Genomic DNA, 27,138 nt, shown 5'->3' on the forward strand with positions numbered 1-27,138 from the left:
GCACTCAAGGATAAGTGTCCTGCTCGCCTGTCGCAATGCAATCCTTGCCATTCAATGTGAGAGTCCGTATGTGTGCGCGTGTACGTGTGCTGCACGTGTGAGAGTGAAAGCTTTTTGCCATGCAAGCTGTCACCGGAACATTTATCAACCTGTTCAAAGAGAGACAGAGCGAGTGAGTGTACGTTTGAAACTCGTTATGTTTTTGCCTGCTGCACGAACTAAATTGGAACAGGGGGTCTAAAAATAGAACCGGATATAACTGTCCCCTTCGCGTCCTTGTGCGTCCACCCCCCGGGGGGCCGTCCACTACCCCCGTTTCCTCACAACCGGTCCGGGATTTATTGTATTCCCAGTACGAAAAGACGATGATGTGATGATGACGCCAAGTGGCAGCTACTATAGAGCTGTACATATCGGGCTTGTTGGCACTTTAGTTAGTGCTGCTGGTAGGTAAATGTTAGCTTTGGAGGTAGAATCGTCGCGAATCAGGACGAGTAAATAAGGCCTGGCCCGCTGTCCTATGTGGGTTCGGTATGTAATTGCTTTCAAGTTCTTGATCACACAGAACTCGAAAGTGGAGGATGCACGTCATTATTAGAAAATCAGTTGGAGGAGTTCTTTCCCAGTGCTCTGACGGTGTGCTCTTGCTTTCCTACATAATTTGCATTTAATGGTGATTTCCTTCCCCACTGCTGGTGGTTGTGGAAATTTATGCCAACGGAGCGTGGCAATCGGTTGGCGGGAAGGTTTTTATTGATCTTGAAACCTGGTACGGATGTTATAACACTCGTAATGCATCCGTGGAAGTTGCTCTCCTAATTTAGTACGATTTTTTCAAAATCAGTATTGATTCAAATAATCATAACTCGGTCAAAGATTTTTGCCCGTTCTGGAAATTTCTGAAAAGTTGGCATTCAATAAATAAAAATAAAATAGTGTTTTTTTTGCAAACGCAAAAGTTTTGTGACAAAAAGTGAAATTAAAAATCACCAAAAAAGTTTTTACCTTGTCAATTTTTTTTTCAGTGTGGTTCTTATCCATACCTACAACTTTGCCCAAGACACCAAATCGATCAAAAAATTCCTCCAAAAGATACAGATTTTTGAGTTTTCTTATATCATTTTTGTATGGACAGCTGCCAATTTTGTATGGAAAATTGTATGGACAAAATAATGATGCAAAATGGCTTCTTTGGATGTACCGAAGGCATAAAAAAAGTTTCAGCCGGATTAAAAATACTAAAAAAAATCGAATGACCCAAATCTCAGACAATTGCTCAGGGGTCAACTTTGGCTGTGTTTTTTTACGAACATTTCCTTTATTTTAAGTAAAAAAAAAGCATGCAGTAATTTTTGTAGTGACCCAGACTATGCCTCTTCGCATTTTTCTATTGAAATGATAATATTGCAATTCTATAGCAGAAAATGTGAAAACAAGCAAAAAATTAAAAGTGACTGTAAAAACATGAACAAATTAAAAAAAAAGCCAATTTTTATTATAAGAGGCGATAGAATAGGTCAAATACTACCATAGACAAACATAAACTAAATAATGCAAATAATACTTCTAAAAATAAAACAAGACAAACATAAAACAATACAAGTAAACTTTTTCGTAGAACAAAAGTTGCTCAAAATAACGGGAAAAATAAACTTAAAAAAAAAACATTTGGGCAGCCCTCTACTGCTTATAAACTTATAAAATCAGTGGACAAAACATATGTAGTTGTCGAGCCAAAAGTTACAAAAATTATGGGCTTGAATCTCAAAATTAGTCAAAAATCTATTTTTTAACTAATTTGTTGTGTTCAACAAGTTTTGAAAACAGGATCTCTTAATTTTTTAGGTTTGGAATTTGAATTTTGTCAAGTGTAACTATCATCTTAAATGATTAAAGTAGCGTGCTGAAAATGTTTCTATATTGATGTATTTGTGATGAGTGGGTCAGATTTTCTCTCCATCCGCATTGACTATATCTCATTCCTAAGTTTTTCATTTCATCGATCCATCCGCACTGATAAACTATCTCTTCATTTTATTTTCTTGGCTTTCTTCATTCATATTTTTCATTGTTTTATACACTTTACAGCAAGCTGAGAAGAACGCAAAGCAAGATTGTCCCACACATAAGGCTACGTGTTAAGTTTAAGCGAAAAAACTGTATTTCCACCTGATTTCTAGAACAAATTACTGGATGTTGCAGGCTTTTCTGAAAGATCACACGATTTTCAACCAAACTGCATCAATAACTCAAAAGTGATGAAAATGCAAATGGGACATTTATGCGATCAAGAGCAGTGTATGCCTTTGTTAGCGGATACTGAGCTCGGTTTGCTTTCCATCCGTATTGACCTTTTTCTCGTCTATGATCAAAAAGTGACTGTAAAATATGAATAACTAAATAAGCAAAAATGATGAAAGGTGCCAGAATAAGCCAAATACTATCAGAAACACGGTTTGTTTTGTAGAACAAACTTTTCATGAAAAAATAATCATCGCTTCACAGTAAAAGTCTTATAAGATTTTTTTCAGCTTTCAAATGCTTCTAAAAGCGAAATGTTTCATCGAGAAAAAAACATAAAAATAGATATCTCAGATGATTTAGAGGAGCGGTCGTGGCTGAATGGTTACGGTGTTCGCTTAATAAGCGAATGGTCCTGGGTTCGATACCCATCTGCTCCCAACGAGAAAGTTCTGGACTCATTGAATTAGGAAATTATTGAAAAAACTCCCGGCGGGGTTTGATCCCCTGTCGTTAGGATTGGCAAGCAAAATGCTTTCCACTTTACCGTGGAGCATTGGTAGCTTGAGTAGGACATAGACTGATATAGTTGAATCCAAGAAACGGACGAGAATAAAGTTGAATAGAGTTGAATATCAGAACATACGGGTGGATGAAGAGAGAGACCTGAAGTATCTTGACGCGTCGTGCTAGTGGCCGAAGAAAAAATCCGTTTTCAAGTGAAAAATAACTCGATTTTGCTTTAAAATTGCACGTATCGATTCGCTTTTAATTGTGCAATTCGAGGAACATGAAGTGTCGCGATTTATCAGTGACTTAGTGTTGATTATTTGGTTTCAAAATCGATGACCTGTTTTTGCCGGAGGCCGGCCATATTGGACTTAAGCTTTTTGATGCTGTGCGAAAAGAGAGTCAGAGAGAGTGAAAAGAATCGAGCCGATTACACCGCAGTTGCACCGTTTTTGTCTGTTCATGGGACGAATTTATGTGTGTGTTTCCCGGTTTGCTTTGGCTAACACAGAGCAGTTCTGGTAAGAATTTGAAACATGCTAGTCGTGAAGAAAGCTGAGCAACATGCAGCATCGCCAAGCCTTTCATTGTGGTCGTAGTAGTTGTGACGTAGTGTAAGTGAGCTGCAGCAGGGCAGAGCGGCTTAGACGTCGCTGCCAGAGAAGAGCCACAACATAAATGAGCGTGAGAGAGAATTCACGTGCACGTGCTTGCTTCGATATCCTCGCCTCGCTAAGTGTGGAAGTTGACGAGCGGCGTAATAGTATTCGTGTGCGAATACTGACAGCTGCTTTCGCGGAGTTCACCAGCTTGACTTTGACAGCAAGGCTGTAGGTAGAAAGCCATGCTTTGACAGTCGATCTTTGAAATGAACCTTGCAAGATGCAGAGAGGGTCAAAGGGCATCACACTTGAGGTAAGCTCTTTCTGTTTTCAGGTAAGTGTGAGCGCACACTCAACTGTAAATATTAAAAGGTATGTTGGCATTGTATTTATTTATTTTATTTTTTTAATCTGATTTGATCTGATTCTAAGCATTACTTTCTCGCTCTCGACTGTCTAAGAAATTTTCCTAGAATGTTTAATTGTATTTATAATTTATACTCATCTATGTTTACCTACCCACAGTGAGCGAGTTGTGGCGCTATAACCACGGCAAAAAGGGCCAGGGCATCTGTGGAAATACAGTGTCCCATCCTCGAGGGTCCCGGGGCACCAAAACTTCTTAGCGTGGTGCTCCCAACGATTCATTGCTTTAATAACCAGGAACGTGAGCGGGGATCCCCACGTTTCTTCCTCCCTGTAGATTCATTAAATGTTTTGTTGTTTGAACATTCGTGCTCAAACGCAATACATTTTAACGAATCATCTTTGCGGTTAACTTTACGCAGTTGGCCTGGCCGCTTCGACGTTTGTGATGTTTCAATGCATTCTAATGCAATGGCGCACTGCAAATGTTGATAATGACAAGAAGATGCTAGGCGTCAATCAACCTAAGGCATTCTCCAGGATGCCCTCGAAAGACTGGCTGCGATAGGGTTAGATTAGATTAGATTAGATTAGATAGAGTTGAATATCAGAACATACAAGAATGCATTGCATTGCATGCATGCAGTGCATTGCATTGCATGCATGGAGGCGCATTTGAAATGAACCTACATTACCTCGCTATAAATAGCCTGGGCAACTGATAGAATTCATCCAATAAGAGATGAGAAGAATTGAAAGCTTTCCCATTAGAAATGAGAGCACACGAAGAATTCGAATAACAATGCAACGGTCGTTACCACTCGCCTAGGGTGGATCCTCAGACCATTCACCTTCCCAAAAACCGTCCAACTCCAAGCGAAACTTACTTGGGGACACCGTGGTGATTTGCCCTTGACCCCTTAAACAAGTGGAGCATCAACACTTCCCGTCTTCTAAATCCCTTTCCTTGTCCCTGGTGCGCGGTGGAGATGGGAGCGGCCGGCAATGGACGGCTGCCATGGTGGTGAGAATCTGGTTCAGGTGGAATTGGTTCTATTCCCAATTATCGATTCCTAGGCAACTTGGGCTTAGACAATCATCACATCACATGGCGAAAATCCAGTCTGCAATCCGCTAAAATCACCGTCTCCTAGCGAAGTGAAGCGAAGAGATTTTCCTGGTTTGATTTAGATGAAATTTTCAAAAAAAATAATTTTTGTTTCGCTAAACTGTGCCTGTTCTCATAAATGTCCCATATCACTTTTGAGTAATTGATGCAGTTTGGTTCAAAATCGTGAGCTCTTTCAGAAAAAATCTAAAATATCCAACGGAATCAAGTGAAACCTTAGAGTATCAGAAACTTTGCTGGCAACTTGTCAATTATTATTATTATTATTTATCTATATTAATGAGCTAACAGCCGGAGGCTGGTTCAGCTACGCAACTTGTCAAAACATACAGCATTGTGTTTTGAAAATATTTGCAACAAAGTCAACAATTATGATTTTAAGTTACCCAATTCAAGATAAGAGTTAAACAGAAGAAAAGATTGAGTAGCAGTGAATAAATAACAATAATAATTACACCCAAAACTGGCAGCGCTAGTCCGAGAGAATGATGGTCTCGAGTCGAGAGAATAGTGGTACCATTCACGGGTGCAGAGAACACAGCTCGAGATGGGCGATAGAACTATTCTCTCGAGGTTCATTTGCAAAAAAAAGTTCATCCGTCAAACAAAAAACCAAAAGTGACAAACTAATCCAATGACTTAGCTGCCTCGGCCACCACAGCCGAGAAGTCAGAAGTCGATGTATGACACTTGTTGGAGATTTATTGATTCAACTAACGAATGAACTCATTTGTTATGATGGTGTGAGTTGGTACCATTATTCTATCGATTTTGGCACTGAGCCCTCAATAAATTTTGAGAGTACGATTATCTCGACCCTGAATTTTGGGTGTACAAAATTTTGCCAGCTGAGAAATATCACTATAACTTGTAAAATTACCACATTTGCTTCAATATCTTGAAAACGCATTGAATTTTCTTGTTTTTTTTTTATCATTGTTTTAGAAAATGTTATTTATTCTCTCCGTATCTTCCTCTTTGTTGCAGCATCCCGGCGCCACTTTGAAATTGCGTTCCGCATGTTCGACCTGAACGGGGACGGCGACGTGGACAGCGAAGAGTTCGAGAAGGTGGCCAACCTGATCCGCCAGCAGACGAGCATCGGCAGCCGGCACCGGGATCACGCCAACACGGGCAACACTTTTAAGGTTTGGTTTTTTTTTTGCGTTGGTATTTTGTACGAAGCTTAACAAATTTCAATTGTAGGGTGTAAATTCGGCACTGACAACGTACTTCTTTGGCCCGAAAAATGATGAAAAGCTGACGATCGAAAAGTTTCTGGACTTTCAGCAGCAGCTGCAGCGGGAGATCCTAACGTTGGAGTTTATGCGTAAGAATCCGGACGAAAACGGTAACATTAGCGAGTCTGACTTCGCCGAACTGCTGCTTGCTTACGCTGGCTACACGCAAAAGAAGAAGGTTAAGAAGATCAAGCGGGTCAAGAAGAGGTAAGATTTTCGCTTGAGGGGCTCTTTTTCATGGTAGATATTTTTCTCAGCGTAGAATAGCTATTAGAATAGTAATTTTTGTCGATTCCCTTCATTTTTCAACTCGCTTTTCCTTAAAACTAAATCATTGCAAAAAGGTTCCGCGACCACGGCGCCGGCATTTCCAAGGAGGACTATCTGAACTTTTTCCACTTTCTGAACAACATTAACGACGTCGATACTGCTCTAACTTTCTACCACATTGCCGGGGCGTCCATCGATCAGGCCACGCTGAAACATGTGGCGAAGACGGTAGCACTGGTAGAGCTTACCGATCACGTCATTGACGTTGTGTTTACGATCTTCGACGAGAACAGTGAGTATTCGGCAGCAGTGCCAAGTAGTTTCGCTTTGGTTTTTTTTTTCATTTTTTGCAATTCTTCTTCCCCCTTCCCTAATTAAACCTCACAGTGGACGGACAGCTCAGCAACCGAGAGTTTGTGGCGGTCATGAAGAATCGGCTGATGAGAGGACTGGAAAAGCCCAAAGACACCGGCTTCGTCAAGCTGATGCACTCGATTCTAAAATGTGCCAAGGACACCAAACCGGTGCTGCTGGATCTGTAAGTACGGTCGGCGATGGTGTAATCTTCGTGTGTAATCGTCCACTTGTGGGAAATTACTAACTAAATATAAGGTGATTTCATATTTTGTATATGTTTAAAATTGTGTTCATCTGAATCCGCTATGTTTCGTTTGGAAATTCTAACATTTGTTACTTTAAACGAGATTATTTCATACAAACTATAAGTAGAGATGAAGTAAGCAACTGTACTTAGCCATCAAACACTCAGTCACACTAAACTATCAAGCGCAACAACGCAGAAGTAGAGAAAGAAAAATCGTTACCAGTTAAGTGTCAGCAAACTACCCAAACAAATCGCATTTTAATCCATTCTTCCGACTTATTGGTCCATTTGAATGTTGAGCGTGTCCGCGTCCTACCTTTTTCATCTGTTCTCTCGAAACTAAACTATTGTAAATGTCTGATATTAAATCAATTGTTATTGTCCATAGTGGGAGGTGTAAGGTGTTTACTTATCCGAACTGTCCTTTGTTGGTTTGTGTTTGTCGGGGGAAATCCAATGTTTGTAAGTTTGAACTGTCTTGTGGGAATGTTTTGTTGAGTATTCAAAAAAATAATCAAGGGATAAATTACCAAACCCCGTTACCTCGATGACACTTTAGGTTGACGTTCGCGATTGTAACAGGACTTATAAAAAGTTGTCCGGGTAACTTGGGTAACTTTTAACTTGGGTAACTTTTTTTCACTTCTCCGACTCCCGCTGCTGTAGTCGGCCAAGGGCTACAAGATTCCAAGTATCCACAGTAGTGTGTCCCAAAAAATACGCGATGTTGTGGAATCCTTCACCCTAAGGAATAATGTTTTCATGCAACGCAAAATTCCCAAAAATCGTTTAGAACTCACGATTTGCCATTTGCTAAAAAATGGTATTTTTTCGATTATCATGTTTTGTTCTAAAATATTGAAAACAATATTTTGTGGTTATGATTCGACAAACCTTCGGATAATCGAGTCTGGACTGTAATACCAATAACGTCATCTTGCAGGCAACTTCTTTCTGAACAATTTTGCTTTTGCAATAAGGCCATTGCAAATTCAATCACAAGTTTTTGTAAATTTGTATGGAAAAACATGAACATTTGACTGTCAACTATTTGAAATGTATATTTATACATATTATTTTTAACTTTTATAAAAAAATACCACAAACTTGAATTACTTTCCGAATAAAAAAATATATTTTTTTAACTACTGAAAGATCAGTAAAAGGGCGTCCCAAAGAAAATGAAAAGTTGATTAGGAGCCAAAAAAATCTGCAGCCAAAACTAATGCATTTAGCTGATAGGAAATTTTACGGAGATCATTTTGCTTTTTTAAACATTCAATATAAATCAACGCAAAGCCGCAATATTTGCATTTTAGTGAACATCAAGTGACGAATTTTCAAAATTCTTAGTATATAAACGTTTTTAGCATAAAACATGGGCTACTACGATTACAAACGAGAAAGCATATGGGTAATTCTCTACCGACTCACACGAAATCGGGAAAAGTTGCCCCGACTCCTCTTTGATTTGCGTGAAACTTTGTCTTAAGGGGTAGCTTTTGTTCCTGATTACGAATCCGAGGTTCGTTTTTTGATATCTCGTGACGGAGGGGCGGTACGACCCCTTCCATTTTTGAACATGCGAAATATGAGGTGTTTTTCAATAATTTGCAGCCTGAAACGGTGATGAGATAGAAAATTGGTGTCAAAGGGACTTTTATGTCAAATTAGACGCCCGATTTGATGGCGTCCTCAGAATTCCGAAAAAAAACGTATTTTTCATCGAAAAAACACTAAAAAAGTTTTAAAAATTCTCCCATTTTCCGTTACTCGACTGTAAAAAATTTTGGAACATGTCATCTTATGGGAAATTTAATGTACTTTTCGAGTTTATATTGACCCAGAAGGGTAATTTTTTTCATTTCAAAATTTCGTGTTTTCTCTAATTTGCAGGGTTATTTTTTAGAGTGTAATAATGTTCTACAAAGTTGTAGAGCAGACAATTACAAAAATTTTGATATATTAATATAAGGGGTTTGCTTATAAACATCACGATTTATCGCGATTTTACGAAAAAAAAGTTTTGAAAATGTTGGTCGTCGTTGATCAAGGCCGTTCATGGTCACCCGCGACAGACACGGACGACGTAACAAAGAAAAACGCAAAAAGTAACTGCTGTGTGAGTTGGCGGAGAATTACCCATATATTTTGGATATTTTTATTTTGCTCGCTCAAAAATGATATTTGTTAATAACATTTCATGAAAATACATGAGATTTTCTCACAATGAGACATAAACGACATATTTATAAGTACTGCTCTGTGATCTTCTCGATATGAAAAAATAAAGCTCTTATCTGAAATTTTTGAAAAAATGTTTTTTTTTTTTTAGATGAACTGCAATTTTTTTGGCTCGTTTTGGGGAGTATTTTTTGAATTTTTTTCCTAAAAATACATATTTTTCTCCCTAAAATGCCTTGCCATGCTCAAACACAAGCTTTTTTGGACCATGTCTGTACATGAATTTGTTCAGGGGACATTAAACTATAACTTGAAGACCAAGGCGACCAAATTTGAAAGACTTTAGTATGACATACATACCATACCAAACAGCTTAGAACACCATACGCGGTGCCCGTGCTGTATCAAGAAGGTTGTTCCATGTTGCTCGGTTCTGGGCTGCAGCTCGCCAGTCTCCTAGGTTGCAGATCTTTCTTAGGTCCGCCTCGATCTGATTACCCCATCGTGCACGCTGCGCTCCTGCTCTTCGGCCAGTGCCGCCATCCGGTCGCGCGCGGTCAAAGAGCATCCTGACAGGATGGTCTTCATCCATCCTCGCGACATGGCCGGCCCACCTGAGCCTCCCGATTCTCGCCAGGGTGACGATGGTCGGTTCTCCCAGCAGCGCGTGCAGTTCGTGGTTCATGCGCCTTCGCCACTCGTTCTGAGCTGTACGTACTCCACCGTAGATCGTTCGCAGCACCTTCCGTTCGAAAACTCCAAGGGCTCGTTCGTCCTCTTGCCGCAGCGTCCAGGTCTCGTGGCCATAGAGGGCAACCGGTCTAATCAGTGTCTTGTACAGGGTCAGCTTCGTGGCACGTTGCACTCGATCAGATGTCAAGGTTTTCCGTAATCCAAAGTAGGCGCGATTCGCGGAGTGGATACGAGTCCGGATCTCTAAGCTGGTGTCGTTGTCGGCCGTTACCAGCGATCCCAAGTACACGAATTCGCTCACCTCCTCCAGCACATCACCATCCACAGCTAGAGGGTGAGTCTTGGGGGTCAACGTCCTTTGAGCCCTCCCTTTCATGTACTTTGTTTTCGTCGTATTCATGGCCAATCCAATTCGTCCTGCTTGCGTCTTTAAGGCGGTGTAAACCCTTTTCACCGTCTCTAGGTCTCTCGCTATAATATCAATGTCGTCCGCATAAGCAAGAAGTTGGACTGTCCTGTTGCAAATCGTGCCTCGTGTCTATACCCGCTCTTCGCACAACTCCTCAAGTCCGATGTTGAACAGCGCATTGGATAAGCCGTCACCTTGTCGTAACCCTTGATGCGACTGGAAGGGGTCCGCTAGCTCCCCTGCCACTCGCACGTGACACATCACACGATCCAAGGTAGCCTTGATCAGCCGAGTCAGTTTGTCCGGAAATCCGTTCTCGTGCACGATCTGCCATACCTGTTCGCGGTCGACTGTATCGTACGCTGCCTTGAAATCGATGAAGATGTGATGTGTGGGCACGTTGTACTCACGGCATTTCTCGAGGATCTGCCGGAGCGAGAAAATTTGGTCCGTGGTGGCCCGAGCGCCAGTAAACCCCGCTTGATAGGGGCCCACGAACCTCCGTGCGTACGGTGTCAGCGGACGGCAGAGGATCTGGGAGAGGATTTTATAGGCCGCGTTGATAAGCGTGATACCGCGGTAGTTGCCGCAGTCCAGCTTATCGCCCTTTTTGTAGATGGGGCACACGACACCATCCATCCATTCTGCTGGTAGTTTCTCCTCCTCCAGATCATAGAAATCACCAAGTGGATCGCCCTCGCCAACTGCTCTCCTCCATATTTGAAGAGCTCACCGGGTAACCGATCTTTACCGGCGGCCCTGTTGTTCTTCAGCTGCCTGATCTCCTTCTTCACCGTCTCCAGATCAGGTGCCGGGAACTGTTCGTCGGCAGCGGGCGGTCCAAGTTGGGCTTCAAAGCCGTCTCCATGCGCTACATCGCCGTTGAGGTGCTCGTTGAAGAACTGCTGCCACCTGTTCAACACCTCGCCTTTGTCTATAAGAAGGTTTTCGGCGTCCCGACAAGTGTTGGCTTGCGGCGCATAGCCTTTGCGGGACCGGTTAACTTTCTCGTAGAACTTACGCGTCTCGTTCTGCCGGAACAGCTGCTCCATTTCGGCGCGATCGCGATCTTCCAGCTGGCGCTTCTTGAGCTTGAAGACCGTTCTCTGCTGTTTCAGCGCTTGTTTGTATCTGGCCACGTTCTCATCAGTTGCAGCTCTCAGCTTCACCGCATAAGCTGCTTTCTTCTCATCAAGTAGCCGCTGGCACTCCTCGTCGAACCAGCGCTGCTTTCCAACTCGGACCGTACTACCTAGCGCGGCTTCAGCGGCACTGCCGATGGCCGAGCATATTCTGTTCCATCCATCGTTGAGCGAGGCAGCGCCGAGTTCCTCCTCCGTTGGCAGGCTCGCTTCCAGCTGCTGCACGTAGTGCTGAGCCGCAGCCGTGTCCTGCAGCCGCTCGGTGTTGAACGGCGGTGGAGCCGGCTCCGTCGTCGGTGATACGTCGTCGACAGTTTTGAGTGCATGCTGGCACCCACCAGGTAGTGGTCCGAGGGATGTCCGCACCGCGGTACGTGCGGATGTTCCGTATGTCCGAGAAGAATCGGCCGTCGATGAGGACGTGGTCGATTTGTGTTTTTGTTCGTTGGTTAGGCGATGTCCAGGTGACTTTGTGGATGTCTTTCCGGGGGAAGAATGTGCTCCGTACCACCATACCGCGGGAGGCTGCGAAGTTGATGCACCGCTGGCCGTTGTCGTTCGTGACGGTGTGCAGGCTGTTCGGCCCGATCACCGGCTTGTACATCTCCTCCCTTCCTATGCGGGCGTTCATATCTCCGATGACGATCTTGACGTCCCTCTGCGGGCAGCTGTCGAACTTCTGCTCCAGCTTCGCGTAGAACGCTTCCTTCTCGGCATCGGATGATTCCTCGTGTGGGCAATGTACGTTGAAGATGTGATAGTTGAAGAAACGGCCTTTAATCCTCAATCTACACATCCGGTCGTCGATCGGCTCCCAATCTATCACACGACTCCGCATCTTGCCCAACACTATGAAGCCGGTTCCCAGCTTGTTTTCGGCTCCGCCGCTCTGGTACATGGTGAGCTCCAAAGCATCATCCTCCCACATCTTCGCTCCCTTCCAGCACATCTCTTGCAGCGCTACAACATCGAAGTTGCGGGGTTTGAGCTCGTTCAACAGAGCGTACTCATACCCATCGAAACGTAGCGATCTGCAGTTCCATGTTCCGAGTTTCCAATCGGTGTCCTTTTCGTGCCTAGGTCTATGCCGTTTGTTCCGGATCCTTATTCCTTCTTGATTGTTCGTAATGGTTTTGATTTCGGTATGCAGCCGGATTGGGGCTGCGATACCTAGTCTCGGGGTGGGGCTGCCACCTTGAAGCTACCGAGACCCAGCTCCGGTTTTTCTCTCGACACCATAACGGGGGCCTTTCTCTCGAGGCCTAACGGTATAGCTACACCCTCCGAAGAGGATGGAGCCCCCCTTCCCTGTCAGCATACTACCATAGTTCCCACCGGGGTTGGTTACCCGATCTCTCCAATGGTTACTAGTATCCCGGCTAGCGCCGCGGGGAGGCCAGGGTATCGGAGTTACTGGACAAGAGGCTAATGGACCACTTGGTGGGTCTATTTTATTCCTGCGGTACTCGAAGTACCTATGGTACGCCATGTCTGTATGTATGACTGTTACGCGCATTTCTGAAAAATACTCGAAAATGCACTTTTTTCATTCAAGCTCCACGCGCGAGTTGTAAACCATTTTTGGGATTTTTTTGTTGTATGAAAACATTGTTTCTGACATCCTAATCTATCATTCTAGGGGTAAGCACCAAAGATTTGACAACTTTTCATTTTTTTTGGGACGGCCTAATCAGTGAACTAAATACTGCAGGTTTCGGTAGAATTTAACCGCGATTGGATACGAAATTTCATTATTTTTCTTCATGCAATCAATTTTCAAAAAAATCTTTTGTTTTCACAATTTCGGTGGACTTTACTCACACACATAGATTTTCTAACCAAATTCGGGAATGTTTTGCGGTTGTTTTGATGTTGATCTTACAACCGATATTTGTGAAAATTTTGTTCATTTTGACAGATGGGTGTAAAAAATTAAGGGTTGAACTTGCTTGGAATTATTGAATTCCTGCATAAATACTGTGAACGAGTGAAAAATTGTTTAAATTGTATTTGAAAAATGCTTTAAGTTAAGAATGGGGAATAAATTATTAAATAATTTTTTTTTATGTGTCATGTGTCATGCAATGAAGTGTAACTTGATGGTGCTTAAATAAAAAAAAAACAATATTGTTAAATCATCGCCACTTTTTCCAAAAAAAAAAACACATTTAAATGAATCCATCATCCAAGTTTCCAAACAAGCTTGAACGATCCGTTCAAAATTTCAAAATTGGTGGAGGCTTTAATTTGTAATGTATGAAATAAGTTAGGAAATAATCAATTGTCATTTATCTTTTTTCAGACATTCTCATCGACGATATTATTATGCTTGATAATTATTGTAGTTTTTCACGCTTAATTTGCATTTTTGCTTATTTTAAAACGATCACATCAAATTTCCTGCATTCAGTATACAGCTCTGTGCTCTTTTAGCATAACCCATGCCCATGTCCACTCCCCCTGTTTTATGCTGTGTGTAGCATTTCACGCACACCATCAAACGGGTTTGATTCAGTTTTATGCTACCCCGTCCGAGTTGGTCCGTCAATCCACCGCCCCGGCAGCAATACAATAACAAATACCTATTTTTGGTACTCGGCGCAAGCGAAAAATGGCATAAATGTGTAGTTCCTAAAGTTTAACGCGTTTCATTCTCTGGTGTAAACAATTTCGTGTGTAATATTCGTATCAAACCATAAAAATGCTTCCGGAAACGCTCGTGTTCGCGATTGCGATGCTCATCACCGGTGCCATCCTGTTCCTGCTGATCTACTTTGTATCCTTTTGGAATGGGGAAATCGATTTGTCGACCTGATTTTATTTTGTTGCGATGCTTTTTGAATTGCATACATTTTCCTTAACTAGCGAATCTTTAGGTGATTATCCTGTCCGACCTGGAGTGTGACTATTTGAACGCCCAGCAGTGCTGCTCGAAGCTGAACTTTTGGGTCGTTCCGAAGCTGTCCGCCCACTGCTTCCTGGCGTTCGTGCTGCTGCTCAACGGAAGCTGGATTCTGTTCATCGCGAATGCACCGATGGTGGTTTGGCTGCTGTATGATCTGATAAAGGTGCCGACTGGGAATTTGGGCATTTACGATCCGGCCGAGATCCACAACCGGGGCATGGTGAAGAGGCACCTGAGGGACACGATGATCGGGCTCGGGTTCTACATGATCATCTTTTTCGTGTATTTGTACTGGTAGGTTGAAGGATGATCAACTTGGGGGTTTTAATTTATAATTCTATCTCAATTTTAGTATGATCATTGCCATGCTCAAGGGAGATCCCATCCGGCGACACGAAGAAGAGGATATCATTACGGAGTTCTAGCCCATGGTGAACCAGCTTAGTCTCAACACTAGGCAACGGTTCAGAATCTAGGCCCCCGGAAGGAAGTGCTTCCTTATTCGATATACGTGTGAGTGTCTGTGTGTGAGTGTGTCTTTGTAGTATGATCTCCATCAGCGAATGTATTTCTATACAAGTCAAGTATTTGTTAACTAATACTCATTTTAGCGGAAATTGACGTTTCTTTCAGAATAACTCAAAAAGTAGTGAAGCGTTATGGAATATTTCTCAATTGTAGATCACAGCGTTAGGAATTTCGAAACCAAAGTGACGACTAGACTTTACGAACGAAATAAACACTTATTGAAATAAAAATCAATGGTTTCATTTCAACCAGGTGATCACATCATAGCTTTATTAAATATTTAAAATCCATGTCACGAAACAACAACCTTCCGGTTGATGCCATGTCCGACCAGTGGAGCGACGTACTTGGCCGCAGGAACCGCTCCCAGATAGTTGTTGTATCCGTAACCATAGGCCGCGGCAGGAACTCCCCACGGATTGATTTTGGCCACGTTAGCTTGGACGATGGTCTTGTCAGCTCCGTACCAACCGTTGTACAGGGAAGAGGCAGCTGGCCACGCCGCTGAAGACCACTGGTTCACGCCATACGGGTAGGCGGTCAAAGCGTGGTTGTTCCAGCTGTTGAGACCGTTCCAGGAACTCACAGGCCAGGCAGGCTCGAGGTACGATCCTTGGGCGGCAACGGCCAGCGAAGCGATCAACAGTGCGATAAAGGCCTTCATGATTGTGTTGAATCGAACAAGTGTTACTGATGAACTGTGCTGAACTTCTGGAAACCAACGCTTTTTATACTCTTGAATCAGCGACTGCCTTAATTCAATATCCTTGACCAACCAAAATGAACGGGTTTCGAAATTTAAGTTAGGTGACAAATTCAAGGTGATCGAAAACAAATTAAACAGTTGGTTGAAGAGTATAAAACCCATCGATAAACCAGTCCAAAAGTACAGTCAGAAAACAGCAAGTAAAGCCTCAATTTCCTCCCAAGTGCAACCATCCGTGACAATATGAAGGCAAGGCAAAGTTCCAGCCAAAGTTCGTCGCCAATCTAATTTCCTTCTCTTCTCAGTTCTTCATCGCACTGTTTGTCGCCACTCTGGCTGTTGCCGCCCAAGGATCGTCGTACGCTGATCCCGCTTGGTTGGTTGGCTTGAACAACTGGAACAACCACGGATTGGCCGCCTACCCGTACGGACCAGTCAACCAATGGGCGCCCGTGACGTACGGTGGTCGTAAGACCCAAGTTGAGCCGATCGTTGTCAAAAGCAACCCGTGGGATCTGCCAGCTGCGGCGGCGGCGGCGTATGGATACGGATACAACCATCTGGGCGCGCTTCCAGCTGTGGCCGGCAAGTACGTTGCTCCGATTTCTGGATTAGTTCACCAGGCTCCGCTGTTCAGTTACGGTGTCAACCAGAAGGTGATTGTTGCTGGACATGGATATTGAGTTAATAAAATTATGAACAACTAAGAATATAACTTTTTAATCAATTTTAAAAAGATAAATATCACAAACCTGGTAAACCTTTATCTTCAATCATGTGAACTGAGAAATGTTGAATTTGATTATAATATATGTCATTCTTTGTTTAATTGAGTCTTATAATTAATTTTAGCTTGAATTTTTTATTAATAATTTTATTTAATGTTAGTTTGAAACTAAAAGTTGTTATTTTTAAATTTGTTTTTGAGGTGAAGTCATCCGCTATCGAGAAATTAAAAGTGAGAGTGTGTACAACATGGAGTTAAACTTTCGGTGAAGTTGCTGTGAAGATTATCATAGCACTTTGAAAAGTTTAACTCAATGTTGCACGCACACACTCTCACTTTTAATTTCTCGATAATCAAGAAAAATTTACCAACAATCTAAATGCTCTGAATATTATTCAATTTGAGAACTTTCTGCACAATTGGTGGTGCTTTATTTCCCATCTAAAGAAATGAGCACATCCTCTTTTTTTATGTTTTCCCAATTGATATATTCTTCAATTTGGGAAAACATTAACATGAAGAACCTTTTGAGTTTTTTTTTAGAAAACTATGTTTATTGTGACAATTTGTTTTGATATCGTGTAGCAGTACTGACAGCTCTCAGAATTATGAGCCTCATTCGATTGTGTCACTCTTGTTTACATGAATGTGTACTAATGCAATGTTAGGCACAAATGTACATTTACCCATTTACACTATTTTGCTTGATTAGTTCTTTGTAAACGAATATATATATTCTGAAGGTATGAAAATGTAGAATAATGCCCTTGTAAAATGCTAGTCCCGATTGAAACGTTTTCAAAGTAGCTTAGAAATATTTCTGAACTTTTCAAAAAAATATTTCCATTAATGGGCAATACGGTGTAATATAAAAATCATTTTTCCACACCCAAAGGAAAAATATATATCAAAATCCGGAACAGTGGATTTGCTGCAGAAAATGTAACATTTTCTAACAGTTTTTGCAGCAAGCTCATAGCACATTTTTGCCCGCGTGTAAACATGTCAGCGATCTGCAGTTCTCACCAACACATATGATGCTGGCGCGATAATTGTCGGTAACGGGCAAAAATGTCATACCCCTATATCGCAAAAAATGCATGAGGACAGATTTCATGCAGATTCTGATATAATTTAATGCCGCCATGCTTCAAAATCATGCGACTGCGAGTTGGGTGCAGTATAACTTATTTCAAGTTTGGGGTCCTAAAAAACTCTTCAAAGTTTGGGAACGAATGGTTGAGTCCCAAATTTGTATGGGATTTTTTTATTAGGAAACCCATTTTCTGGATTTTGAAAATATAAAAACAGTCATCCCACATATTCGGAACGGTTTCCAGATCGGCCAATGTTCAAAAAATCATAGCAAATCGATGATTGAACTTAATGATTCGCTTTTACCTTCATTTGAAAGCTTTTGCTTTGCTTCATTTGTTGTATCGAACATCTGCAAATTTTAACTTTTATATGAAGTTTTTGAAGAATTACTTTGACCCTTGAAATCCACAAATTCGGAACACTTTTTTCTTACGAATGTAAATAAACTTTGGATCTCTCCAGGAGTACATATTTATTACCAAATAATGACTTGACACACTGAAACCAATGAAACTCAAGCTTAGTGATGTTTTAAACATAGTTTGAAAACTTTTTTTTGTGAAAATATCAGTTAAATTCAGGTGTTCCACAATTGTGGGAGGCACAATAGCATCCCACAATTATGAAACAGGCCATTTGGAGGCAGTGTTTTGCTGCTCTGGACAGAATAGGCTTGGAATGAAGTTTTTTGTTCAAAAAGTACTACCTTTACTAGTGAAATAGCAAGATAATGTCCAAATGAAGGTTCTAAAAATAGTAAGATCGACAGAAAAGCTACTTTTGGCATGCTATTGACAAATTTTCATAAAAGTGTTCCGAATTTGTGGGTGTTCCGAATATGTGGGATGACTTATTTTCTTGTAGAATTTCGGGAGTGATTTTCTTTTGCGTGATTTGTCTCCTCTCTCTTTCAAGGGTGAAGGAAGTTCGTAAGTGAAATTGTTTTTTTTTATTATTCCATCCCTGCTTGTTATAAAATCTATGTGCAAAACTATTTTCAAGTCAGAACAGGTTTTATCCTGATTCCCAACTGATTCCTCTAATGTGGTGCATTTTTTAAATACCATGCGTTTCCATCGAATTTTACAGCAAGGAGACGCGTGGTTTTTGGAGAAAATTGTATTGTATTGCTAGAATTCCAAAGTTTTCCTCAAATTTTCCTCCCCTAAACCACCGGAGCTGCTCCACTGGTACACACATCAACAACAGAGAAGCGCCCCCCTTCATCGAAGAGAGCTCCCCCATCGACGCTTGTCATCAATCGCTCTTCACGGCTCTCCCAATCTGCTGAACGGGTCACGTCGCTTTTGCCATGTTGTTGCTTGCGTTATCTCTGCTGGCCGCGTTGCTCTCTTTGTTGTTCTGCTGCTGCTGCTTACCAACACTTGTTCGCAGCAGTGATCCAGAGATCCCCCCAAACACGACGACGACGACCCCCCTGAACTGCTGCTGGCCATTTCTCGCGCTCTCTCGCGGATTCTCCCCCCAAATTTTGATCTGGTATTGGTGTGCAAGCTCCTTTTGGCTGCTGGTGCTCCATCGTCGTCATCATGCTCGGATCTTCGACAGTCTTCGTCTTGCTACGGCCCGTGCCGGAGAGTCGTCGTCGTCGTCGCGTCGTCTTGCCATAGACCAAGAGGTTGTTGCTTCAGTGTTCAGTGTGGTTCAGCAGACTTGCAAAAATGTTCACATCTGTCAATGTACCGTAGTGCGTTCGGGTCGTTCGGGTGGGTTTCTGCTCGATGTTCCGTGGTGCAAGTTGGTGGTCACTTGCTTCCTTCGCGGTGCAGCTGTTGAACAGTCCACGACAGTGTGATGTTCTGCATTAGTAGCTGGACGTGTTGTGGAGTTGGTTGTGTCCGCTGATGGACCAGTGTACAACAGTGAGATTGAGAGAGAGATAGAGAGAGAGAGAGAGGTGTGTACTGTGTACTACAGTACTACTAGCTGGCTAGAGCTAGAGCTGTCACAGAGAAAGGGTCAAACTCAGAAGAACAGTCAGCGGATGCTGACCGAGTCTATCCGTAGTCGTGGTCGCGGTCGTCATGTTGTTCTGTGTGGAACCCCAGAGTGAAGGTTGAAGGCTCTCTCTGCTGTGTGTTCTCGTGACTCGTGGCGCGGATTCCGGGTTCTTCCGGGGAACCTTCCCCAAAACAAGCTAGAGCAGCAGTCACCACATAGAAAGAGGAAGAACACAATCTAGGCCACACCAACAAAACTCCCAAAAACAAAAAAAAAAGGCTATTGGTGCTCTCGCGCGGGTGCGGTGAGTAGGTCTCGCAGAGTCTCGGTGGAGGGTTTGGGCTCCTAGTTTGCGAGGAGAGGGAACACAGCCCCGAAAAAATTCCAGTGTGTGACAGACGGAGGGCTCGTGCTCGTACTCGTACGGGCAGTCAGGCAGGCAGTCAGCTAGTCGCGACTTGCGGCGACTCCTCGCGGACGAATAGGGTAAGCGGGCTTGTCGGTGGTTGCTTACAGGACTTTGTAATTATTTTTATTAAACTGATGAAATAAAACACTTAGAGATGGCAATCGAAAGCTGGATCACAAAAAACATCACAATGACAATTGAAAAAATAAACAGGTGAAGTTGTTGTAAACTCAGTCGATTAAAAAGTTTATAAGTGTGATTGAAACGATTCAGTTCAAACGTGGAAAATGTTGCTTCGGCTTAGGATTGAATGTGAAATATTGGCTTATCTCTTGAACTTGTATCGTTATTCACAACATATATAAAAAAGCTTTAAAATTATTGATTTAAGAGTACTGTTCAACAATGCTGAAATTATTATGTGAAAGCGAGTGTAATCAATACAGAACATTTTTATTATTGTATTTTCAAACTAATTAAGAGCACTTTTAAGCTCAGAAAACACGTGAAAACATCTTTAAAAATCATAAATTTATTGATATGTGGTAATTTTTTTACAGAAGCACAACAATGATAATCTATAGAGCACCTTGACCAGATTCAATGAACAAAAGCTGTAAAAAAAATGTTCAAGCTTAAATAAAAAAAAAAATAATGTAACGAAATGCAGAGCTATGGAAAAAGCTATCTTTCACAAATAAAAAGTTTTACTTAAATGTAATTTTGGAATGAACAATATAAAACAATATATATATAAAATGTTTAAAACCAGCCTATATTTTTTATAAGAAACAAAAACTCATTTTCCCATCATTAATTGAAATAATATATTTTCAACATTCAGGCCTGAAAGGGTTAAAGTAATATGTAACGAATTTTTTTATGGTTCATGAAGAATCGTCAATTAAGAGACGTGTATTTGATTTTTTCGATAATATCTATGATATCGTTGTATTGTTACGAACTGTGAAGTATTGCATTAATTACAGTGCTTTTGATGTATATTTCTCGAGTTTTTTTGAAAAGGTCCAATAAACCAAATTTCCAGTTTTTGCTATTTGGGTGTTTTTGAAACCGCCTTGAGTCAGGGGTATTAAAAACACCCAAAATGCAAAAACTAAAAATTTGGTTTATTGGACCTTTTAAAAAAAACTCCAGATTTTATGTTTCTCTTGTTTTTTATTATGAAACTTTTAATATTGCTTTTTCTTTGACAGATTTAATATTTTATTAAAGATTACATTACAACTTTGTATTTATAATATTTTGGTTATAATGTTGTCAATATTAGTATTAATTTTCCTATTAAAATGACAACTATCAAGCTCTCATCAATACTTCAATTAAAAAAAGCGTTTAGCAAAAAAAAAAACAAAGTAGATGTTCTGTATATTTCAGTAATATTGGATATTTACAGAGTAGTTGATTTTTTCATCAGTTTCATAAGAAATGTTCAGTATTTTAAAGAAAACATCAGATTCCAGAAAAAATCTTGTTCAGAAAATTTTCTGGGATTGTTTTGTTCAAAATATTAATGACTTATTTGAACAAATAGTAATAAAATAAAATTTGTGATGCTAGAAATCATCTAAGAAAGGTTATTCATATTTACCATTGACAATAAGAATTTAGCAATTAGATTGTCTCCACTCCTTTCAAAATTAAAAAAAAAACAGAAAAAAATTTGATATTAAAAAAATATAAATTTCAGAGGAAAAACATGCAAATGTCTCTGAAAGTTGAGAAAAAAATTGTGATACTTTTGCTTTAATATTTGGAAAAGAATGCCTTTTCCTCTAGGTCCAAGAGACACAATCAGATAATCAATCAATTCCTTCCATGTCAAATTCTTTAAACATTGGGGAAAAACGAATTGCTCCTTTCATTACAAAAAAAAAAAACACAAAAAAAACATTTTTTGATTAATACATTCTGAATCAAGCTTTGAATGTTTTTTTTTAAAGACATGGCCGCCAAATGGCCGATCGGAAATGATGCCGTTCAGAGCCTAAGGTCATTTAATTTTTAAATGTTTTTATCCCCTCCTTTCAAAATTCCTTAAATAATCATGACGCAGAAAAATTATTAGGGAAATTAAAAGTTTTCTTCAAAAAACTTGAAAAATCATTGTATACGATTTTAAATACATTTTAAAATGCTTTTAAAATTAGATATTTGAAATCAAACAGGGCACTTGATGACTTTTTGAAAATTTTCAAATGTGGGTCAGGAAAAATAATGAAAACTTTAGGAAAAGAATGTTAGACGCATGACTGTGATAATGTTTAAACATTTTGTGAAATTTGTAACTTTAAAAATTTTAAAGTTTGACTTTAAATTTGAAATTTAATTTAATTTTTGAGTTTTTGCCCCTCCCCTCGACTTTGACCAGAGCGAAGGGACAAAACCTTTATAATATCCTAGATGTTTCCAAATATTAACTCTTTCATTAAATAAAAGTATTGCATTTGTTTTCTATTTTAAGACACGTTGGATTTTTATCGAGTTTTTTTGACAAATTGGGAACAGATAAAAAAAGAATAAGCAAAAATTTGATATGAATTTATTATCTTAATAACCAAGTTGAATTATTAATTTATTCAGACTTAAAATTTTTCTTATCGAGATAAAAATCCAAGAATGTCTTGACAATTTTATTTCCATCCATGTGAAAGTTTCACATAAAGACATTTTGGAGGTTTAAAATTAAAATATACATATTTTTTTTTTATTACCTAACCACCTGACAGCTCACTTACCCTACCACTCATTGCGCTCCGTACTCTCCCGACACACACATAGATCGCCGATCGTAAATTTAACAACAACTGCAATAACATCAACAAAAACAGCACCAACAACAAAGTGTGATGTGGTGTTTCGTTTTGTTGGCTGGTGCCGTGTTGTGAATTTCCAAAGTGAGAGGGAGAGCAGATAAAGAGCAAGAAGAGCGATTGGATTGGACGGCCAGAGAGAGAGAGAGAGAGAGTCGGCAACCTCGATAATTTGCTAATATTTCGATTACACCAGGCAGGCTTAATTGAGGGGCTATCGCCGCGCGGAATTGATATCCGGCTCGTTTGCAGTTCGAGCCTTCCGGACTCGAGGACATCCCCATTCTTTGAGCGGGGCGATGACATTTGAGTCACACATTTGAAGGAAAAAAGTCACGTGTGATTCAGAGAAATCCTTGGAGGTGAATCAGAAGTGAAAACAGTCAAAGTAAAATTCATAAAATAGTGAATAATTGTGTAAAATAGTGTAAAAAAGTGTACAATTTAAAGTTGATCCCAAAAAGTCTAATAACCATTTCTCGAAAGTGTCGTTCGAATCTCGCTAACAGTTCTTGGTGTGTAACTTAAGGTGTGACGTCCCTACCAAGCATAAGCAAAAGTGCATTACGAGTCGGGCTGTGAAATCACTTGACTCGTAAGCAAACATTCGCCGAATTTCGGAACGGAGAGAAGTGTGACGAGAGAGAGAGAACGAACGAAGGCAGTGTGTGGCAGAGAGGAAAGTCAACATCATAACAGGTAAGAACGGGACTCGAAAAAGAGTTAATCTCTGAATATTTCGCGAGTTTCTCACCGGGTTGATCGGCGTGTGAGTGTGCGTTCACATGGAATTGACCGCTCACGGGCGCGTGTTGATCGGCCAAGCATTCATCCATATGATGATGATGATGTGTGGTTATTTTTGTAATGTCCGTCGGAAAAGGTGCTCAATGGGTTTTTATTGATTTTTTTTAATTTTAGTCCTGGGCTCATCTGGTGAAATGAGGGACTTTTAATTTATCATAATTAAGCAATTTTCAAACAAAGGTTGTTTTTTAGTTTTCAAATAAAGTCGTAAAAATTATTTAAAATTATTCAAAACATAAGATTATTTAAAAAAATATGGTGGAGCTACATGGTTGACAAACATTCCCAAGTGTCATAAAATGTGTAGTGTTTAACGAAACAAATCTTGTGAAGACCAAAACCTTCACAAATGAAGCGAAAAAAAAAACAAAATAAAAAACATGCAAGTGATTGCATGGAGATTGTCAAACGAGCCGCTCTTTTGCTGAGATTAATCGCTGTATGCATTTTGGCTATAATATGCATTTTGTTTGCATGTTTCGAGCCAACTGTTACTAAGGGAATTTTGAGGGCATATCATTTCGTGCTTTTTTGAGGATTAAATCAGTGCATATTGCCAAACTAAGCTAAATTAACGTTCATTATTTATTTACTTTTTTGTATCAATTATGAAGTTGCTTTTATATTTTGAAGATTTTTTTTATTAATCATTTTTTCGCTTGAGTTTAGAATAGTGTAAATTTTTTACAAATTTCAATCATATCGTCATTCAAAGTTTTTAAATTTATTCTGAGATGCGAAATCAAATTTATACAATTGACTCTCTGGTTGTCGATCTTCTCGAGCTCAAAATTGCTCTATCTACGGATGATTTTTTTAGTTCCTTCAAACTGCATACTTCGATTCTCTTCGTTCCTCGATATTTTATCTATTTTCTAAATCTTTCCCGATTGTCAATAATGCCGCTTTCTCACGGCTTTCATAGACATTTTTATTTGTGAAATGAAGCTGTGAAAGTTGTTTGACATTTTTTTGTTTGCTGGACGTTGCCATGATTCTCTCCCCATAAAACATATTTTTGCAATTCTGTCGTGAAATTACTTACTTTTCCTGTCATTCTTGAACGACGAAATAGCCTACTTTTCTGTACCAAAAATAACAGAATCGAAAAGCAACACTTTTCAAAATAAATGCTGAAAAGTTGAACTTTTCAGCACTTGTTTCGAAAAGTAACACTTTTCAACATTTTTTGATTTAAACGATTTATTGACAAAATACATGAAAGTTTACTTAAAATTTCACTCAGTGTGAAAAATGTTGTATGGAACTCATTGCAAAACTTGATTTTTTCAGCACTCTTCGTATTTATCCAACTCGGTGAACCTCGTTGGATAAATGTACGACTCGTGCTGAAAAAATCCTGTTTTTGCAACTTGTTGCATAAACTACTATTTTAATTGAGTTTCCATTATGCATCGTTCTTTGAACTGATGGCTCTCTTCTTCGATGGACCCTTCAATACATTGACAAACAGAGCGTCGACTGTAGTCGAAAATGGGTTTAAGTTTTCATTTCGATACAGTGCGCCTTTTTCATGGTAATTTTTGATTTACATTTTCACAAAGTTGTTAAACTTTTGAAATTTATAAAAAATCATCATGCAAATAAGGTAAACATATAAAAAATGAGTTGAATATGCAAAGAAACTTTTTTCAAATACTTTGTTGAAAAATCCAGGTTTCTGAGATACAGCCTATTGAAGTCAAAATGATGTGAAACATATTTTATTAATTTTCATTTTACGAATTTAGAAAATTTGATTTTTAAATTTTTGAAATTAATTTGAAATTGCAAAGTCAAGGCTAACATTTTATTATGGCCAAACCAAGTATTTTATAAAATCTAAAAATGTATTCAGAGCCCTTTCAAGGCATTAAAAATTATTTTCGTAATCAAAATTATGCCTGCATCAAGATATCGGTACTGACATTGCAGGAGGGCATATTATCGAAATGATAAAACATTAGGGTAATTCTCCGCCAACTCACACAGCAGTTGCCCCGATCCCTCTTCGATTTGCGTGAAACTTTGTCCTAAGGGGTAACTTTTGTCCCTGATCACGAATCCGAGGTCCGTTTTTTGATATCTCGTGACGGAGGGGCGGTACGACCCCTTCAATTTTTGAACATGCGAAAAAAGAGGTATTTTTCAATAATTTGCAGCCTGAAACGGTGATGAGATAGAAATTTGGTGTCAAAGGGACATTTTAAAATTTCGTGTTTTTCTAACTTTGCAGGGTTCTTTTTTAGAGTGTAACAATGTTCTACAAAGTTGTAGAGCAGACAATTACAAAAATTTTGATATAAAGACCTAAGGGGTTTGCTTATAAACATCACGAGTTATCGTGATTTTACGAAAAAAAGTTTTGAAAAAGTTGCGGTCGTCATCGATCATGGCCGTTCATGGTCACCCGCGACAGACACGGACGACGAAACAAAAAGAAACGCAAAAAGTAACTTTTTCAAAACTTTTTTTTCGTAAAACCGCGATAACTCGTGATGTTTATAAGCAAACCCCTTATGTCTATATATCAAAATTTTTGTAATTGTCTGCTCTACAACTTTGTAGAACATTGTTACACTCTAAAAAATAATCCTGCAAAGTTAGAAAAAAACACGAAATTTTAAAATTAAAAATTTTGTTCTAAATGAAAAAATGAACCTTCTGGGTCAATGTAGATTCGAAAAGTACATTAAATTTCCCATAAAATGACATGTTCCAAAAATTTTCACAGTCGAGTAACGGAAAATGGGAGAAGTTTTAGAACGTTTTTAGTGTTTTTTTTCGATGAAAAATACGTTTTTTCGGAATTCTGAGTATGCCATCAAATCGGGCGTCTAATTTTACATAAAAGTCCCTTTGACACCAAATTTCTATCTCATCACCGTTTCAGGCTGCAAATTATTGAAAATACCTCTTTTTTCGCATGTTCAAAAATTGAAGGGGTCGTACCGCCCCTCCGTCACGAGATATCAAAAAACGGACCAGGGACAAAAGATACCCACAAGGACAAAGTTTCACGCAAATCGACGAGGGGTCAGGGCAACTTTTCTCGATTTCGTGTGAGTTGGTAGAGAATTACCCATTTTTTTTTACCAAAATGAAAATTCTTTATTTATCTAATAGCAGCTAATATGATTATCCATTCAATGTTGAAGTTTCAGAAAGACAAACAAAAATAAATTAGTTTATTTGCGCGCTTAACATTTTTTTTTCGAAGAGAAAAAAATCCAAAAATAAACCTTTATCGTGAACCACCTGAATTTTCAACCAAGCCAAAATGTGGCTCTTCTTATTCCTGCATTTAAAACAATGCCACCATACATTTGGTGACAGTTACATGGAACTATGTGAGTGTCAGACGCGATCCAATTTTGCTTTCATAATTTTTTAGTATATTTAAATCAATTAGAAAATAACAGCTTTCATCAATTAATTTCATATTTATTCAAAACTAGTGAAATAACAGTTGCAAATATTCTCAAAATTTCACCAATATTCTCTTTTTATCGCATCAGACTGCAGTACACACGTTGCACTTTTGCATTTTCATCAAAATGCATATCGGCAACCTTGTCGTTGCCGTCGCCGTCATCCACTCGCGACTCGATTCAAATCCGCGTTCCGGCTGAGCTAAGCACATTTATACATTTTGCTGTGTTTTGACAGTGTCACCTTTCTCGTGACGCCGTTACCACTTTTCAACGAGCTTCGTCTGACTGGGCCGGTTGAATTGGAACCGAGCAGCTCGGAGCAGAGTGGAAAAATAAA

The 27,138-nt window shown here is 39.8% G+C and overlaps 4 protein-coding genes across 16 annotated transcripts in view; 3 read left to right on the top strand and 1 right to left on the bottom strand.

Annotated features, from left to right (window-relative positions):
* Nucleotides 1-13,781, top strand: part of LOC6031882 (calcium uptake protein 1 homolog, mitochondrial) — a 51,932-nt gene extending 38,151 nt beyond the window's left edge. For 4 of the 7 annotated variants that reach the window (XM_038255877.1, XM_038255876.1, XM_038255879.1 and 1 more), the window contains 5 exons: nt 5,836-5,996; nt 6,055-6,296; nt 6,434-6,651; nt 6,747-6,897; nt 13,694-13,781. In XM_038255877.1, the coding sequence (XP_038111805.1) occupies nt 5,836-5,996; nt 6,055-6,296; nt 6,434-6,651; nt 6,747-6,897; nt 13,694-13,724 (803 nt within the window). In that variant the 3' untranslated portion in view covers nt 13,725-13,781. Of the gene's footprint in view, nt 1-5,835; nt 5,997-6,054; nt 6,297-6,433; nt 6,652-6,746; nt 7,351-13,693 lie in introns of those variants that run through there. The other 3 variants (XM_038255880.1, XM_038255882.1, XM_038255881.1) reach the window with 1 other exon arrangement.
* A 243-nt stretch (nt 13,782-14,024) lies between these two features.
* LOC6031885 (protein cornichon homolog 4) lies at nt 14,025-15,054 on the top strand. Its single transcript, XM_001842530.2, has 3 exons — nt 14,025-14,167; nt 14,268-14,590; nt 14,649-15,054. Exons 1-3 carry the CDS (start codon nt 14,093-14,095, stop codon nt 14,719-14,721), a joined length of 471 nt encoding a protein of 156 aa, XP_001842582.1. The 5' UTR covers nt 14,025-14,092; the 3' UTR covers nt 14,722-15,054.
* A 7-nt stretch (nt 15,055-15,061) lies between these two features.
* On the bottom strand, nt 15,062-15,511 carry LOC119767390. Its single transcript, XM_038255885.1, has one exon. The coding sequence runs from the start codon at nt 15,486-15,488 to the stop codon at nt 15,117-15,119; it is 372 nt and encodes a 123-aa protein (XP_038111813.1). The 5' UTR covers nt 15,489-15,511; the 3' UTR covers nt 15,062-15,116.
* A 3,397-nt stretch (nt 15,512-18,908) lies between these two features.
* LOC6031888 (1-phosphatidylinositol 4,5-bisphosphate phosphodiesterase classes I and II) overlaps nt 18,909-27,138 on the top strand; it is a 203,963-nt gene continuing 195,733 nt past the window's right edge. Inside the window, exons 1-2 of one of the 7 annotated variants that reach the window (XM_038252352.1) lie at nt 18,909-18,994; nt 22,757-23,259. The gene's annotated coding sequence lies outside the window, so the exon portion shown is untranslated. Of the gene's footprint in view, nt 19,622-22,756; nt 23,260-27,138 lie in introns of all 7 variants that reach the window. The other 6 variants (XM_001842532.2, XM_038252348.1, XM_038252349.1 and 3 more) reach the window with 6 other exon arrangements.

The sequence above is a fragment of the Culex quinquefasciatus genome, chromosome 2, assembly GCF_015732765.1.
Source record: "Culex quinquefasciatus strain JHB chromosome 2, VPISU_Cqui_1.0_pri_paternal, whole genome shotgun sequence".
Lineage (NCBI taxonomy): Eukaryota > Metazoa > Arthropoda > Insecta > Diptera > Culicidae > Culex > Culex quinquefasciatus.

Excerpts from the sequence above, each read along its gene's own strand:
- LOC6031885 (XM_001842530.2), top strand. The coding sequence starts at position 14,093 with ATGCTTCCGGAAACGCTCGTGTTCGCGATTGCGATGCTCATCACCGGT. Across the intron at positions 14,168-14,267 it reads TGTTCCTGCTGATCTACTTT|GTGATTATCCTGTCCGACCT; the intron begins GTATCCTTTTGG and ends GCGAATCTTTAG. Across the intron at positions 14,591-14,648 it reads TTTTTCGTGTATTTGTACTG|TATGATCATTGCCATGCTCA; the intron begins GTAGGTTGAAGG and ends TCTCAATTTTAG.
- LOC119767390 (XM_038255885.1), bottom strand. The coding sequence starts at position 15,488 with ATGAAGGCCTTTATCGCACTGTTGATCGCTTCGCTGGCCGTTGCCGCC.